Genomic DNA, 16888 nt, shown 5'->3' with positions numbered 1-16888 from the left:
GACCAAGGCCATGAGCACAGTCTAGAGGCAGGCAATTTTCGCCTGCAGAGTTGGTGCAAACTCATTACGGTGGACTGAAAGAGACTTGATTTCTGGGCAGGAACAAGCTGGGTTAACCATGCCTTGGTTCCACTGAATGACATTTGGAAGATGCAATGGCAGTGGAAAAGAAAAGCTTCTTTGCTGCCACCTCTGCCACACCATAGCTCTTGAAGAAAGATCCATACTACAATTGGCTGGCTTTGGCACAGGTTTCATAGATTTCATAGACATTAGGGGCTGGAAAGGACCTCAAGAAATCATCAGGTCCAGCCCCCTGCCATTGACAGGAAGTCAGCTAGGATCAAGTGACCCCAGCAAGAAAAAAAATCCAGCTGTTTTTTGAGAGCCACCTGTGCTCCAGCCACCTACTTTCCAGCTGAAGCTGTCTCAGTTCCCCCTTGTACCAGGGGACTGGACACCTGGGTGCCACTGTGTCTATGATCTGCTATACCACAGATCAGCCAGGCCATCAACAGAGTAGACATCAAGGTCAATGGGATTCCATGAGTCTCTGGGTGCAGAGCAGTCTAACTGGCCCATCACCCCAACAGGGACAATGGAGAACAGTGATCTGTGCCTCTAGGAGGTAGTGGTCTGATAACTGAAAATGATCAATTTACAGTTGTTGTAACAGAGAGCCTTAGAGGGGGCTCTCTGTTCCTTTAAGGGAAGAAGCAGCCTAGGCAAGGAGCACTGCATGCCAGGCACAGCACCAAAGCTGCAGGTCACCAGGGCAACAGGCTAATGGAGCAATTAGCAGGCACCTGCCCACAGTCTGCCGACCGGATGTAACCAGAGCCCTGGGAGCTCATAAACCCAAGGCTGAGGCTGATTCAGGGGGGTTTCTTTTCCTGGCAGCCACAGGGAAAAGAGTTTCTACTCAGGAATGCCACTCAGGGATAACGGACCAACTGCTTTGCTGCCTACAGAAACAGAGAGGCTCAGGGAGCTCACAAGAAGCCCAGGGTGCTGTAATAGTGAGTGGAGGCTTACATGCTTAAAGGGACAGTGGGCTGTTATTCTTTTGTGTTATGTTATAACCCAGGGGCTTATTTTCATATCGTGTTTAAACTGGAGGTTTGGAATGAGGCTGGAAGGGGAAGTTTGGCGGTGTCATTAGTGCCTGAGAGGCACATAACTGCCTTGAGACCTGCTAGGGGCAGACAGTGCAAGGCATAGAGACAGGGGGCCAGTGGCCCAGTGCCAGAGAAGGTACAGCCACACAGGGGTTTGGGACCCACAAGACAGGGGACAGGGTCCTGGTGATGGAAGGGACAAACGAGGGCAAGTGCCTCAGATCCAGGTCTAATTCAGTGGGCCCAAATTAGAAGGCCTAGCTGGATTAAAGCGGAGGAGGCCGAAGCCCCAACAGAGAGAGCATCATTCTTGTAACACCTGCGAGGCATGGGGGGATTTGGAGCCACGCAGTTAGCCCTTAAGTCCTGGGTGCCCAGCTGGGCACAGCTGACTCTAGAGGCCCAGCCAGGGGACCAGGGCAGACCACTAGGGTGCTGGGGACCCTACCAGGGGTTCAGTGAACCAGGGCTACACAAAGGTTTGTGGGAAGCCTCCCTATTTATTGTTATTCTATCAAGGTGTAGCAAGTAAGATGGGAAGGTGCCCTATGGGCGGAGCAGGGAATGGCCATGGAGCCAGGGAGGGTCACAGCCACCCCTAGGACCTTGATGTGTTACAGTTATGTTTTCAGGGGACAGGACGGGATCATGACTTTGACAATGAGTCCAGAGTTAAGTCTGAGACTCATGCCTCTGGAATCATAACAAGACACCTTAATTGCTTAGGCATTGCGTCACTCTAAGTCTGTTTATGGTGTCATTTAAATTGAATGCACTTACTCAGTATCATTAGAAGGTGTTCAAAGGTGACATTAAACTTCAATCACTTTTCGCACAGGTAATAAGGTGAAGAAAATTACATAAAAATAAGAATACTCCCAAGTAATACAGCATTCCCTGTCTGTTTTGTATCAATTTTTCCTGTTTTAACTTCAAAGTACAATAAATTGGACTTTACTAAAATCTCAAAAATTCTAAGGCCTAATCCAATAGTCTTTACTACAGCAGAACTGTGAGGACCTATGACCAAGTTTTGTAGATGTATCTAACAGGCAGTTAATGATTTCAAGAAGTACAGGGTCATGATTAACCTTCTAACTAAGAGGGAAAAGTTAGAGCACAAAACAATGAATGCTTGTAATAAAGGTTAAATGACCTTACAGCACAAATTCTGGCTTTTCTGCAAGCTTCAGAGCCTCATGCATCCCTGCAGCTGACAGTTTCCGGTTGATATTTCTATATCTGCATTGAAGTAGATTGCGATAGGTTGTCCTCAGGTCCCGATTGAAGAAGGCATATATAAAAGGGTTAATAAGAGAATTTGCATAACCCAACCACAGAAATGTTCTCTCAACCCACAGTGGGATGCAGCTGCATGCTGTACCACAGATAAAGGGTCTGGCAGTTGAAAGTATGAAAAATGGAAGCCAGCACACAGTAAATGCCCCCACAATAATTCCAAGAGTAGTGGCAGCCTTCTGTTCCCTTTTGAAGATGGAAATGTTTCTTCTATCGTGTTTAAGGAGTCGTGAAAAATTTGTGCATTCTTCAGATTCCTTGTGTAGTTTTACAACTCCATTCACAGAAATCCCTTCAGTTTCTTCTGGCCGTGGGAAGCCAGCAAACTTGTGTTTAGCAGCACTCTTCTTGGCAGCTTTATAAATCTGATAGTACATGAAAAGCATCACTGACATTGGAATATAAAATGCAACTGCAGTGGAGTAAATTGTATAGCCGAAGTCTTGACTGATTAAACAAACCTTTTCATCATTCACATTTTGGGCCCAACCAAAGAGGGGTGGGATAGTGATAGAGGCAGATAGGAGCCATACGCACAGGATCATTTTAGCCATACACTTCCCATTCTGCCTTACAGGATATGTAAGGGGTCTTGTTATTCCAAGGTACCTAGAACAATAATGCAGAGTTACTACGTGATGCATTGGTGTACAAGTAAAACTATTTTATACAGTCTGCCATAAAGACATTAAACAAATGTGATATGGTTTATTTTATGTTCTCTCTCCTGTACTTTTCAAACTTCTAGCTAACTGACAATTTAATTTATGATCAATCTTTCTGAAAGTGGAATACCTCCCATTGACTTCTGTGTGTCCAAGCTTTTTTCCTCAGAGGTAAAATCTCATAAGTGTTAGAAAATATTCTGAAAGTTTAAGTGAAAAATGATATCTCTTGCATAATTCAGTTTTCTTGCCTAACTTTTGGAATTCAAGTCGTGGTCCATGGTTCTCAGTTTACCCAAAGAAACATTAATGCTATAACTGTCCTTAATATTATTATTATTATGTGATCCGTCAAGAGATAATATACAGAAATCTTACAGATCCATGACACTAAAATAGATACAATAGATTGTGATTTTTTTTAACCTTTTAACCGTTATATTTTAAAGAGGAAAACTCTGAATTTGTGAACCATTCAATTCATAATTTTTTATAGTTTCTTCTTTTGAAAGTGATGCCATTTTTTAGCATTAATCAAGCATTTCTTGAACAACATAAATAACATTATACCTTAAGTTTAATATGACCTAAAATATCTAGAACTCAGAGAATGTAAGACTTACAAATGACTAAGAAAACAGATTAAAATACTGATAGAAAGGATAGGTTAATGATACAACTTATTAATCAAATGATGTCTACTACCTTATTTCTATAGTATAAATCTGTCCTAAATATAAGAATGAAACATATGCATTTTGCTCAGACTCTGACTGTTCTACATAACTAGATATAAAGAAATATCCTTGTCCCAGGGGGGTCACAAACAGAGATCCCGGAACCCCCTCTCATGGTGGGACCCGAGGCTGGGGTGAGCTCCCAGAAGAACAAAACCAAAAGCCCTAAGGAGGGGACTTACTTACCTTCAACAGGAAAAGCCGCACTGTGCTGAGAAGAGCTGCTGGCACAGTTCATCAGCCGCTTTTATTTGCGGCTGGGACCAGCGCCGGCAGATGACATCATCAAAAACTGCTGCACGGTGGATTTAAAAGTTGGCGGCAAGGTAACAGCAGGGGCAGCAGCTAAGCCTGAGACAGGAGGCGAAGCTGCTTCCCGGGCTACTGGGTTGCAGAAGCAACAGATCAGTGGGGGACCAGATGGGGACTCACCAGCAGGGTCCCAGCTCCCCTGAAGTATAAACGCCTGGCTCAGCAGGGCAGCCAGGGCAAGGAGGATGGCATTGAGGGATCCCAATGGCCACAGACACAGGAGCCATGAGTGGGGCGGGCTGAAGCCTGAACCCTTGCTGTTCCTTCTCTTTTCTCTTTGTTTTTCTGTTTTCTGTTAGAAGGGCACCCAGAGCCCGAACTGGGGAAGGCATCCCCAATCAACCCACAGAACCAAGAAGAGGCATGGAGGCAGCCACATCAAACGTGACATCCCAAAGATAAGGCCCGGGTAGACGTTGGGACAAGACTGGCCCCAAAACCATAGACACCCGGGGCAAAGACAAACACTGAGAATTGGGCAAAAGGGGGCAAGAGCAGGAGCGAATATCAAAGAGACAAGCCGGCGATCTATCACCTGGTCATCCTGAAGGCTTGCATATGGCTGGGGTGTAGGGGAGGTGGAGCCCCAAGAATGCCCGCAAGGGGCAGCGCTCAGTCCGCAAGTTTCCACGAGGGAGAGTCCCACTACTGAAAGGAAGAGCAAGTTGTGGCAGGCGAGTGTCAGGGCCTCCATCGGGGTAGAATGCAGCCCAACACCCAAGTCTCGGGGATATGCCTCGAGGCCTGAACTGGGCATGCACTCTAAGGCTTCTAGAGAGTGCCTATACCAAATCAGGCAGGTGCAATATTAAGACGTTCTCTCCTTGCTAAAATAAATTAAAATGCTCTAAACTGCATGAATTTTTTTAATGTAATAATTTAACCGATTATGGAATTTAATAGATTCCAGTAAACTCATCTTATAAATTCTTGTTGAGTTCATGTTGTTTTGTTTAGAAATACTTGAAATAAAGAGTTGAGTGTCAGGAATTAGAGCTGTGCAAAGCTTTGGTTGCTGATTTGATCTGGCCCAATTTGGTGGCCAAATCTCCAAATCCAATTCGAATCAGGAGACCCTTTAATCTCTCTGAATCGAATCGGAACCCTCCAAATCAATTCAGAGAGGTTCAGAAAGATTCTACAATTTGAACACAGACACAGCTTTAAATGTTTTTGCTACATACTGCAAGGTACCAGGCGGTTTGTGAATGCTGAGATGGTGGGACAGATGGAGTGTCCCACAGGAGTGTGGGGGGTGTCCCCAGTGCACTTGGCAGCAGACCAAGAAGAGGCCCAGAAGCACTTCTGGTCCACTTCTGGATCCGTGCCAAGGGCTCCCCCAGGCTCAGTGACTGGTGCCTCCTGAGTTTGGGGTGGCATCTGGGGTCCCCTTGCAGCTGATCGCCATTTGGCAGTGGATGTAAAAGTGGACCAGAATTACTTCTACTCCACTTACAGGTTTGCCGCTGAGCATGTGGGGAGGCCCCCCCCATGCTCCTGTGGGATTCTCCATCTGTCCCAGCATCTGTGTTCATGAGCCGCACCTGGCACCTCAAGGTATGTAGAAAAAACATTTAAAGCTGCGTCTATGGCCGAATCCCTGATTCGCCGAATCAGCATCAAATCTTCAGATTCAGCTTCAGCTGAAGAGAATCAGGGACAGTGATCTGAATCAACAAATTGAATCACTTTCCCTGATTTGGACTGAATCCAGATCCAAATCGAATACGGCCCAGTTCGCATACCTCTATCAGGAATACTTTATCTGAAAAGCTTTAGACATAGTATGGTGTTTTTTTGGTAGTTTTAAGATTGTTCTGCTTCAAAAAATATTTAAATTTAAATTAAAAGAAGATAAACCACCAATACTTCGGGGTTTGACCTGAGACTTTGGTCCTCTTGTTCTGGCAACAAAACCAATTATTAGCATAATTATTCTGTCAAATGCCATATACATGTTCTTATGGCAATTTAGAAAAACATGGCTAATAATACAAGTTCTTTAAGTAAGAACCTGGGTGTACTCCAGCTTGGAAGTCGAAGTGTCATCCAAGTTGATTGCGAAGTGATGGCAATCACTGTCATAGGCAGTCTTTGCTTATGGTATCTCAACCTTGACTGCCTATACAAGCCAATTATGGTCAGTCTAGCAGTTGTATAACCTCTGCTTATAAAGCCATGGCTGGAATTGGGCTAGAAACTGTTGTTATGCTTGGTTGGGTGGAATTATGTTATGTGTATAGAGTTAGTGACATGCATCTTAGGAAAAGACACAGTGAATTTTGTGGGTTTGTCTTGCCCTTTTGCATTAGAATCGAATCTCTTGCTCAGCCCTGTGGGTGAACAGAAAAAATTCTAGAATGTTCTAGTCTGTAAAATCACTGACAGGACATTTGTGTCACTGAATGAATCAAGTTCCCCAAGCAGTCCAGCATGTAGAAAACTAGCTAATATTGCGGATTTCAATTAATTCTGGCCAGAAACTGTTGACCAGTCTTGGCTATTAGCGCCATCCTTTTGTTAAGGTGTTGCTACTATAAATAGTTGTGGTACAACGTGGCACTCAGAATGAGTGAATGGAAAGGGACCACTTGTAAAGCTACCAGGCAATACCAAAAAAAGAGGTAAATAAATTATTAGTACTAAGAAATATTAACTAAAATGCATAAAATCAATACCATATGGTCTTTCTGAAAACTTTGAACATGAAGAATATGAATAGAAGCAGCAGTCACGCATTTCTAAGCCTTGTAGTACTATTTCATATTTTGTCTTTGCAAATAATACAGCTATAAGGTAAGCTTTATGCAGCTTGAGGGGTTAATGTTTCTATACATTGCATACTTGTTTTCATAAATGCCCAATAGTATACCTTAAGGCATCTACATTTAACAAAAAATAATAAACAAAGATATACTGGCATGAATTAAAGTACATCAGGTTTTCAAGACGTAATGTCAGTGCAAAGCCATGAAGTTCCACAAATCTAAAATTAAAATATACTGATTTACATAAAAATATGTACTGGCTTCCTTTCCACCCCATCTACTTCTACTAAACTGGAAAAACTGCATGGGTGAAAAAAATCAAGGAAGTTTCACATCTTAACTCACTAAATGAAATCCATTACCCTTGAAAATGTAGATGCAACTTCCAAAATAATTTAAATCACTGCTGTCATCTAATTCACTGGAGATTGTAAAAAAGCTTAACAGAAATTCATGAATTTCTGAATTACTGTCAAGCTCAGTAGAAAATACACTTTTCATTACTTAATGATTAAATTACCTTCCAAAAGCTATTATAGGATGCAGGGTTTTTTTATATTAATTGGACAAATGCATTATTTAGAGGATATGTACCTTCTTGAGACCTGGTTGCCAAGTATAAAGAAAGGTCACACTACTCTGAATGATGATTCCTCAGTCACTGCAGCAGAAAGAAGAATGGTTGTTGATTATGACAATGTATTGGGACTTCAGATATTGGGGTTCACGTCTTTTCCATAACATAGTCATCCTGTATGATCTTGGAAAAATCTGTAACTCAGTTAAAGGCTGTGATATGAGGCTTATATTTACTTTTCTCTGCCACTATTCTGTCTAATCTACTCAACCCTTTAGTGAAGGAATGTACAGTTTTTCCTTACTGAGTGTCCAATCGATGCACAATTGGGTCTTCTTTAGACCAGTGGTCTCCAAAGTGGGGTGCACAAGATGATCCACTGGGGTGTGGGAAGAAAATATTAGAACTTCTATTTCTATTTATATAAATATACATATATTGGGGGTGCGTGCTCAAAAATTTTTTACTGATAGGGGTGTGCAATCAAAAAAGTTTGGAGACCACTGCTCTAGACAATACCATAATTAACATAGGACCACACTTGTATCTCGGTTATTGGTCTCACTGGTTCAAGTTCAGCACTGACTTTGCATGAAAGCCTGTGAAATATAGGATGCAAGACTGAATTTGCTTCCTTATTTGCACTCTCAGTTGAAGATTCAGTCTTCCAGCAGCAGAACATATGAAAGACACAAAATGCTGGCTTTCCCCCAATTTATAAGGGCTGGTAAGGAAACAGACAGAAGTGAGGCAGGCAAGAATTTCTGCCCTGCAAATATTGACTGAAAACTACAGTAACTATGTACGTGCTTTGTTCCTTTGTTTCATTTGCTCCCTCTGTACTTTGGCCCATGAATTGTTTGACTGTACTATTCACTTGCTATAACAGCCAATCCAATAATTGCCCACAGAAGGAGCAGCCCCTTGTTCATGCAGCCCATTCTCATTGAGGTCAGGGAGACTGGGAAGAGACTGTTTTTTTTAACATATTTATTTATTTTGCATCAAGAACAGAAAGTCTAGTAGTCTGACCAATATGGTACAATAGCAAGCCTCGGCAGACCCTTCTGAAAGAGACAAAGGGAGAAAGAGAGGCTAAGTACAGGCAGACAAAAAGCCCAAAGCTGAATCAATTCAATCTTCACAGGATAGTTTAAACTATGTAGATTGAAGTAATAAGCAAGTGAACAGACATTTATTTTTTATTCTGGAAATGCAGCCACATGTCTGCAGTAGACCAGGACATAAGCCAGCAGGTGCTAAAGGATGCCTCCCAGCTTGGGCGGAGCAGACAGCTTGGATCAAGGCTAGATTGCCCACCCTGGGGGAGAGGTTTGCATGGGAGATGCAAGGCATTCTGGGATGCCAGAGGACTGTGAGTTGACTTGAATCTGGAGAGGATATGGGACAGAAATTCAATAAACCAATTTAACCTAAATCAGTTAAGTCTGATACTGCATCCATCCAGGTTTATTTTAAACCAGTTTGGGTCATTTTGGAAGTGGATTATATGCACTGAACCTCTGCTGTGTTACAGTGTTACAGTGCTGTGAACCAGTTTCCAATCACTTATACCAGTTTGTGTAATTTCTGTCCTATCCAGAGAGACAAGGAAGGTGAAAGTGCAAGTGTATGGCCTGTCAGTAATGAAAACACTCATATCACCATAGATTGAAACCCCCTCCCCCAATGACCTTCATGGGGTTACAAGTTTAAGGCTAGCTGTCTGTCTTCCACCTTGCAGAGGGCCATCAAGAGAGAAAGAGAATACCTTGTACGAAAAGTCAATTGTGCATGAGTAACAAGTCAGAAAACAGATGAATCATTAAGAGACCAGGCAGCAAAGGAAATGCAAGTGTTTCAGTAGCTTTCTGTATGCAGACTGGAAATGTTATTTCTGGTACTATTGGGTTAATGTCCATGTTTGTGCTATTACACTGTACCTTTCCCACAGTCCTTAACACGGGTCTGAAACCATGGCTGTTTGAATATATTTCAGAACCCCTAGAGCAGGAGTAGGCAACCTCTGACATGGATGCCAGAGCGTGGCGCACACATGCATTTTGCTTGGCATGTGTGCTTTGAGGCAGGGAAGGGGCCAGGACTTTTCTGCCACAACAAGGATCGGGCCCCTCATAGCTCCCCCACCATCTGCCCCTGGCACCCCAACATCTTACAAGTTGAGACTGCAGGTGTTTTTGGCACTCAGCCCAAAAATGTTGCTGATCCCTGCCCTAAAGAATCAAATACAATTGAGAAAGAAGAGGTCATAATTCTTTAAGGTAAGGGTACATCAAGAGCTGTGTCATCTGAAGGACTCCTCATAGGTCCAGAAATTTGGGGCAGAGAAGTGGGGCAGCCTTAATTAAAATTTGGGTGTATGGGGCTAAGCTGAGGCAGTGTGAAGCCTGATTTGCAACCAACCCCATGACACTCATCTGGTCCATGGGGTCAAAAGGTTCACTACCACTGCTCTAGGGCAGTTACTCTCAATCGTTTCAGCCTCGATCATTTTATTAGACTCACGGCATCCCTCAGAAAATTTCAGCTCTTGCCTTTCTTTCAGTTTTTGACTACAGAAAAATAGCTCAATTCTTCTGATGCAAAGAACTCAGAAAGACCACAATGGGTCAGAATGGTTTGGACATTAGGGATTTCTGTTTAACAATTCACAAGATAAACTTGGGGATTTCAGTGGTTTCCCACCCAGGAGTCCTAATAATACTGAGCTCATGGTACTCTCATTGGAAATCACTATTCTAAGGTACACATCGAAGTCCCAACATCATTTCCCTAGGCTTTCTCTCAATAATGGAGGCCGGAATGAACGCTTAACTCTTAGTCTTTAAATCGGTAAGAAAGATTTGTTTCAGCTTTTAGAAATAGACTCACAAGGCACATAAAGGATTGAAGTCAGGCAACAGAAGGTGTTCTTGGAGTAGCTGAAAAGCCAGGGACTGAACTGATATAAGCATGTCATGATGCAATAGCTGCATCATGCTGTTCATCACTGCTAGCACAGAGGATTACATGCTGTCCCTGCAAATGTCTTTCAGAAGGTGAACCACCGTTTTGAGATGCAGACAAATGACTGTAGATTAGTGGGATTGAGTTGTCTGAGCTGTAAAATGACTTAATAGTGATTGAATACCCTTTTTTTTCAGTCTTCATAGCCATCCCCACACACTGAGGCTCTCTTCATCATGGAGAAAAGAGTGACAATTGTACTGTGAGAAAAGGCTGCTCTAGGTAAACATTTTACCCCAGGAACTTAGCCTACAGGCTTTAATGCTCCATAGTGTCAACACACCACAGCAGCAACAGAAGCTGATGCCATCTGACTGATTTTCAAAAGCAATATAATGTTCGCTCTTTCATCCATTTATGGTTGCTTTACTCCCACACACAAATGACAGATCTGGAGATGACAGTAAAATTATCTCCAATTTTACTGCTTTCAGCAAATATAACAGTGAACTTGAACAATCAATCACAAGTGCCACATTTACCTACTGGTAAACATCAGGGCTCTGTGGAATCCAAAGAAAGAAAAGCTAAATTGGCATGGCTTAGTTCAATATCATTAGTAAAACTCGGGCTTAATGTGACCCAATATTCTTTCATAATGTCTACATATTGTTCACAATCTTTGCTCTTATGTCTGTAGGGTACAACTACAGGGGAATATTCTGGCTTTCTTGATATTAATGCACTGCAGTGTCTCTAGAGAAGTTATTCCCCACAGTGTTAATGTATTCTCTGCTTTCATACTGACTGCAGATTACATGCTATCTGCTTAGTGATACTGCTGGCATACTAGGATCTTAATATGAACAGAGAAAATAGCATAGTTGAATGAACAGGTCCTTGGACAAGAATCTGTAAGACCTCTTTTCTGTTCCTGGCTCTGCTACTGAGCTGCCATGTGACCTATGGCAAGTCACTTTGCCTTTCTGTGTCTGTTTCTTCATCTCTATCTGTCTTGTTCACTTACTTTAAGTTCTTTGAGGTAGTGCTGTTTTTCACTATGAACTTGTACAATAGAGTGGAGTCATGAACTCCACGAGGGCCCGAAGTGCTAACGAATTATAAAAGTATATTATATTTGCTATTGTCAGAATAGATATGTATCCCCTAAACTGACAAATGGTAGAGAGGGGAGGCTGTTTTCTGGGTAGCAGAACATGAGTAAGTGTTCGTAGACATCCATCCTGTACAGATACAGAAGACTTTTCAGAAAGAACTTTCTTCTCACATCCCTTGGAACATCCCCCTATGTGAGCCTGAAGCATCTGGTCGTTCCATGTGTGTGTAAGCTCCTGACTCTTTATTCAATCCCAAGCACCAAACTTAGGCTAAGTCAGCCTTGGGAGCATGAGTGGTAAGCAAGGTTTTAAATGTACCTCTACATAAATGTAGCCTCACTTCTGAAGCAGTAGAAAGGTTGGCTTTCCTTCCCTTTCCAGCACTTGTTCCTGTGTGATTGTGTGCACCTCTGAAAGGGTTATAGGTATATTTGGAACCACACATCTCATATCAAGGTTTGTCACAAAGGATGCTGCCACTTGTATGCCAATGATAAATATCAAAGTGGAATGATAACACTATGGAAGAGTAATCTGATACATCCCACTATATGGAGTTAGAATTATTTCTTGCCTCTCTTGTGAGACATACAGAAGCCAAACTGACACTAAGGGTAAGCAGGCAAACTCCATCACATTCATCAGCACGTATAACCATTAAATTATGTATGTCTGTTTGCTGAAGAAGCAATCCTATCCTGCAAACAAGATACTGTATTCTGAATAGGAGGAGGCAAGTTTGTTCTTCAGTTCTGAATATTTTTTTCTGTAATAAAAAACTGAACTGCTAAATAACATCTGAAAATTACCCATAGCCATTTTGAGGGCTCCTGCCTACTCAGCAATAAATGTCTCCTCTGAACGTACCAGGATTCGGAGACCTTTTGTTCTGTATTGCTTTTCTGCCATACATCCACATACATGCCCCCTTAAGACTGGCTTCCAGGTATTTTCTAAGCACTGATTTCAGTTTAGTCAGTTCATATTTATCTGTTATAACTCTTGCATTGCCTTGTCACTTTCACCAATCTGACTTATTCTAGCAGTAAGCCAAAATCAATACAGCATTTTTGGTCTAGCTTTCTGTTCAAAAGGATGGATGGATGAGCATGGAGTAAAAATGGAAAAGATTCAGAGATCACAGCACTTGTGGTATAAATGTTACTGCCCTTTTTACTGCAAATCCACATTTTAGCTATTACTTAAATAATGTGTTGTTGCACTCTTTAACAAGTAGTTCATGAGCTCCAACAGAAATTAAACTATAACGGTCAGGTTTAGACCTAAAGTGAGGATAGCAAGCTGACTGGAGCTGGGACGGTCACAAAAAATACTGGGAACTACTGAATTAAATCTTGAATAGGCCTTTGGCTTGGTTTTTGGCTGCTTTGAGCTCCAAGACTCAGATATACTTCTTTTAAAAGAATTTGGTCTAATAGTTCACCCACAATAAGTTTATTTTAAAGAATGATGCAAATCTAAGGGTGTAGTTTTCTTTAACTTTTTGCTGCCTCTCCTTCAAGGCCCCTGCTAAATTGTTCTCACCTCTCACTAATCCATCATAAATTTTCTATTGGGGTCAATGCAATATTAACACATAGTTGGTAAACAGAGGACCAGAATCTAACAAGAATTCTTAAAAGCACTAACACAACTTTTTCCTATTATAATGACCTATATCATGACTCTGCGGTGTTTTTTTGCTTCTCCATGAATACCCTTTCCTACAACATTCTGCTACTTAAACAGCATGTCTTAAAATACATGAAATCTATCTATGTCTATTATGGTATTGCATATAGCCCCATTAAGATTGGAGTCCTGTAGTGCTAGACACTGCAAATACAGCTAGAATTATACTCACTGTCCTAAACAACTTGCATTTAAATAGACAAGACAGACAAAGAATGGGGGCATGAAGATGTCATTTCCATTGGATAAGTAACTGAAGCAAAGCAAGATTAAGTTTTAGACCCACAAAGGAACCTAGCATTGCAATGCTGAGGACTGTGCTGCCTAATGAAATCTTTAGTGAGAGAGGTGGGTGTCTTACAAAATTCATGGGGGAGAATTAAGTACCTAAGAATGAGATCCACAAAAGCCCATGTGCCAAACAGAGGGATGCCTAAACTAGCCATTAGGAAATTGTGAGGACTGGTAGTGTTTGTTTAGCTCCACTCCTCTCTGAACTGTGAGTCTTTGTTGGGACTTAGGAAAGCAGATTTCTTACTGGGAGATGCATAATCCTGAATCCTCCCCTGGAACATTCTTACACTAACATCAGCTTTCTAGGTCCCATGATTCACGTCCAGAATAGCACGTTCCATATGACTACACAAAAAACATAAAGCACTTGCACTTAACTTCGTGACACTAGTAAACACCCCACATATACCAAGAAAGCTGTCATCTATAGTCGGGCTCTAAAATGCCACAGCATCAGCTTTGAGGAGAATATTCATGACATACACTACACCAATCAAAAAATGTCCTTTCTCCAGCAAGGACTCCACAAAGATGCAGTCTTCCTCTGATGAATGAGCCACCTGAATGCCCAGCACAAACTAATGATAAAAATAGCAACAGTGATGGTGATGATAACCTTCTGCTGACTACACACACCTGCTTGTCACCTACCATCACACACTAGAACTTATAAGAAAAATCATTAAACATTTACATCCTATGTTTTAAGACGATCACACCTTGAAAGAAAATAGTCCCAACTCAACCTTGCCAAACTTTATTGGAAGCAAACTGTGTTGATCAACAAACATTAAATAGACCAAGACCTTTCTGAAACAACAACTGCAAAACCTGTGAGCTTGCCTCTACCACCTCCACAGTCAATACGCCTTCCAATAAAACCGTGAGAATCCAGGGATCCTATACATGTTTGTGACATGCCATGCACTAAATGCTCCTGTGGAATTTATGTGGGTGACACTAAAAAACCACAATGATCCAGAATGAACCTACAAAAAAACAATAAAGGAAAAACACCCAAGCACTAATGAAAGAATGTTTTTGGTTTTGGTTTTTTTTCCTCCCCCCCAACAAAATATGTGTCTTTGTCCTCAGGCAAATCCATACAAATAGGGCCTGGGAACAGAAATTCATAACTCTACTGGACCCGAAAAACATGGATTTAGAGCATACAGTAGCTTTACAGCTCATTATAACTTACCTGCTCCCCAAGGAATAGTACACTTTTTAAATCATCTCACATGATAATTTAGATTTATCAGTTTTGTCTGTTTCTTACTTGGTCTGTACTTCTGATAACTTCACTTTGTTCTGCATGTGTACAGCTTATTTCCCTTTCCCTAGTTAAATAATGGAATTAAACAAAAGTGATTGCTCTAACTAGCATTTAACTTAAAGTAGCTGCTTCTTTCCCAGAGCTGAAGACAGGTATTTTGTGGCCAAAAGCTTGTCAACCATCTCTCCTGGTCCAATAAAAGATGTTATCAAACAAATCCTGTTCCTTTCCTGAAGTCGGGCATCTACGCCAGCTCTCTCCCACAAAATAGCTGGCACACAGAGGGATACTTTCCTTCTTTATGATCAGAAAAGTAAGTCTGGTGGTTAGATACTTGTTCAAGATGTGGCACACTCCGATTCAATACCTGCCTCTGTTTAGGGATATGAGAACCTGCATTGCTCATGTCCCTAAGCTAATACTCTAGCTAGCAAGTTATGTGTATTTGAGTGGGGTACTTAATCCTTTCTGCTGGTGTTGTTCCAGTAATTACCTACTGGATAAGAGAGAGAAACTCTAACCTCTAGTTAGGACACATGCCTGGCAAGAAAAGAACTAGTCCCAACTCTACTGAATATTTTAAAGTGGAGTGAGCAAAATAGCTGATCTGGCCAGAAGCCAGACTCCATTTCCCAACAGCCCTTGCCTGCATGGCTGGGGCCAGTCTCCATGGAGATCCCAGCCCCAGTTGTGCATGAAAGCTCAAGGCTGGGGTTGTCATGGCAGGGCATGTGGCAGAGGAGGGCAGGGGGTTGCTCCACAGCCACTGGGATCTTGCAAAGGGAGAACTAAAGACTAAAACAGTCTCTGAAGCCAAGGCCTCCCCCAACAGATTCATATATAGGGGCAATAATAATATCTTGGTCATATTTTATCTAGACAATAATCACACTTGCTCTGTCCCAATGAATATTTCATTTTCTACACTCAACAGAACAGTTTCATCAGGAAGGATGGAGCAAGCCTCACTTCAGAATATCTTAAATATGATGAAGTTAAAGCATTCATCTTTAGAGGGAGGAGGGAGAAGGAGAAGTTCTAAGCCCTTGAGGTAGGAAAAAGAATTTCAGCCGTGGTCTTCCACATTCTACATGAGTCTTCTTACTATTGCGCTATTGTATAAAAGTGCAATATCTAATTGTACGATTTGCAGCGCTTGATCCAGGAGACTTATTACCAGAATAGGCCTTGAAGGTGAGAGAAGTGTTCTTGCACCTGGTTTGTGTATCCTGATGGGGATTATTCCCAGAAACAGTGTGTTGACAGACATGCATCTCCCCACTCTCTAACTCACAATGCATCACGGAAAGTGTCACAAGTTACAGTGACCCCCTGACCCAACAGATATTCATTCTTTGGTTGGGGAGTAGGGGTTCGAGCTCCACTTTGAAGCTGATCCAGGAGGAGCCGCCTGGCTGCAGCCTCTTTTCCCTAGCTTCCCTCCACCACCACCCAGCTCTGGTGGTGCCTGCAGGATGGGAAAGAGGAGAAAGAAGAGGAGAGAGCTCCAATCCATGCACCCTGCGCCTCCCTCCAACTTAGGTTGGGCAAACCCCAGCCTAGAGCTACTTTCCCCTCCCTTCCTGCAGACAGCACTAGAGACAGGGCTGGGCTGGGCTGGGCTGGGCTGCTTCAACCCAGCCCTGATGGATGCAGGGACTTATAGAAGTTAATGATGGTGCTCTGCTTTGAAACACCTTCATCTGAACCCTCATTACATGAGGGTTAATTTGTCCTGTGATGAAACACTTTTAAAGTGCTCTGCAGCTATTCACTTCTGCCAGGGCATGTGGAGCATTTTCAAGAGGCTGATCATGCAATAAATGTCACTTCTGTCAGTGCCCAGACCTTTGAGCACCTTGGGAATTCTACTAACAAAATCTGTCAATGGACTTTAGGTGCCTCTAGGGTTAAAAATCAGGATTTTGAGAACTGAAGTTATGGATTGTAGTGCTTAGAGTGACGATTTCATAGACATCAGGGCTGGAAGGGACCTTGGGAGATCATCGAGTCCAGCCCCCTGCCCAAAGGGCAGGAAGTCAGCTGGGGTCATAGGATCCCAGCA

At 42.3% G+C, this 16888-nt stretch overlaps 1 protein-coding gene across 3 annotated transcripts in view; it reads right to left on the bottom strand.

Moving 5' to 3' along the window:
• Positions 1-16888, bottom strand: part of HTR7 (5-hydroxytryptamine receptor 7) — a 56366-nt gene that overhangs the window by 11372 nt on the left and 28106 nt on the right. For 2 of the 3 annotated variants that reach the window (XM_019556250.1, XM_019556249.1), the window contains exon 2: positions 2280-3026. In XM_019556250.1, the coding sequence (XP_019411795.1) occupies positions 2280-3026 (747 nt within the window). Of the gene's footprint in view, positions 1-2274; positions 3027-16888 lie in introns of all 3 variants that reach the window. The other variant, XM_019556251.1, reaches the window with a different exon arrangement.

Source organism: Crocodylus porosus, unplaced genomic scaffold, assembly GCF_001723895.1.
Source record: "Crocodylus porosus isolate Cpor-Errol unplaced genomic scaffold, CroPor_comp1, whole genome shotgun sequence".
Classification (NCBI taxonomy): domain Eukaryota; kingdom Metazoa; phylum Chordata; order Crocodylia; family Crocodylidae; genus Crocodylus; species Crocodylus porosus.
Note: the sequence above shows the minus strand (reverse complement) of the source record. Positions and strands in the feature narration are given on the sequence as shown.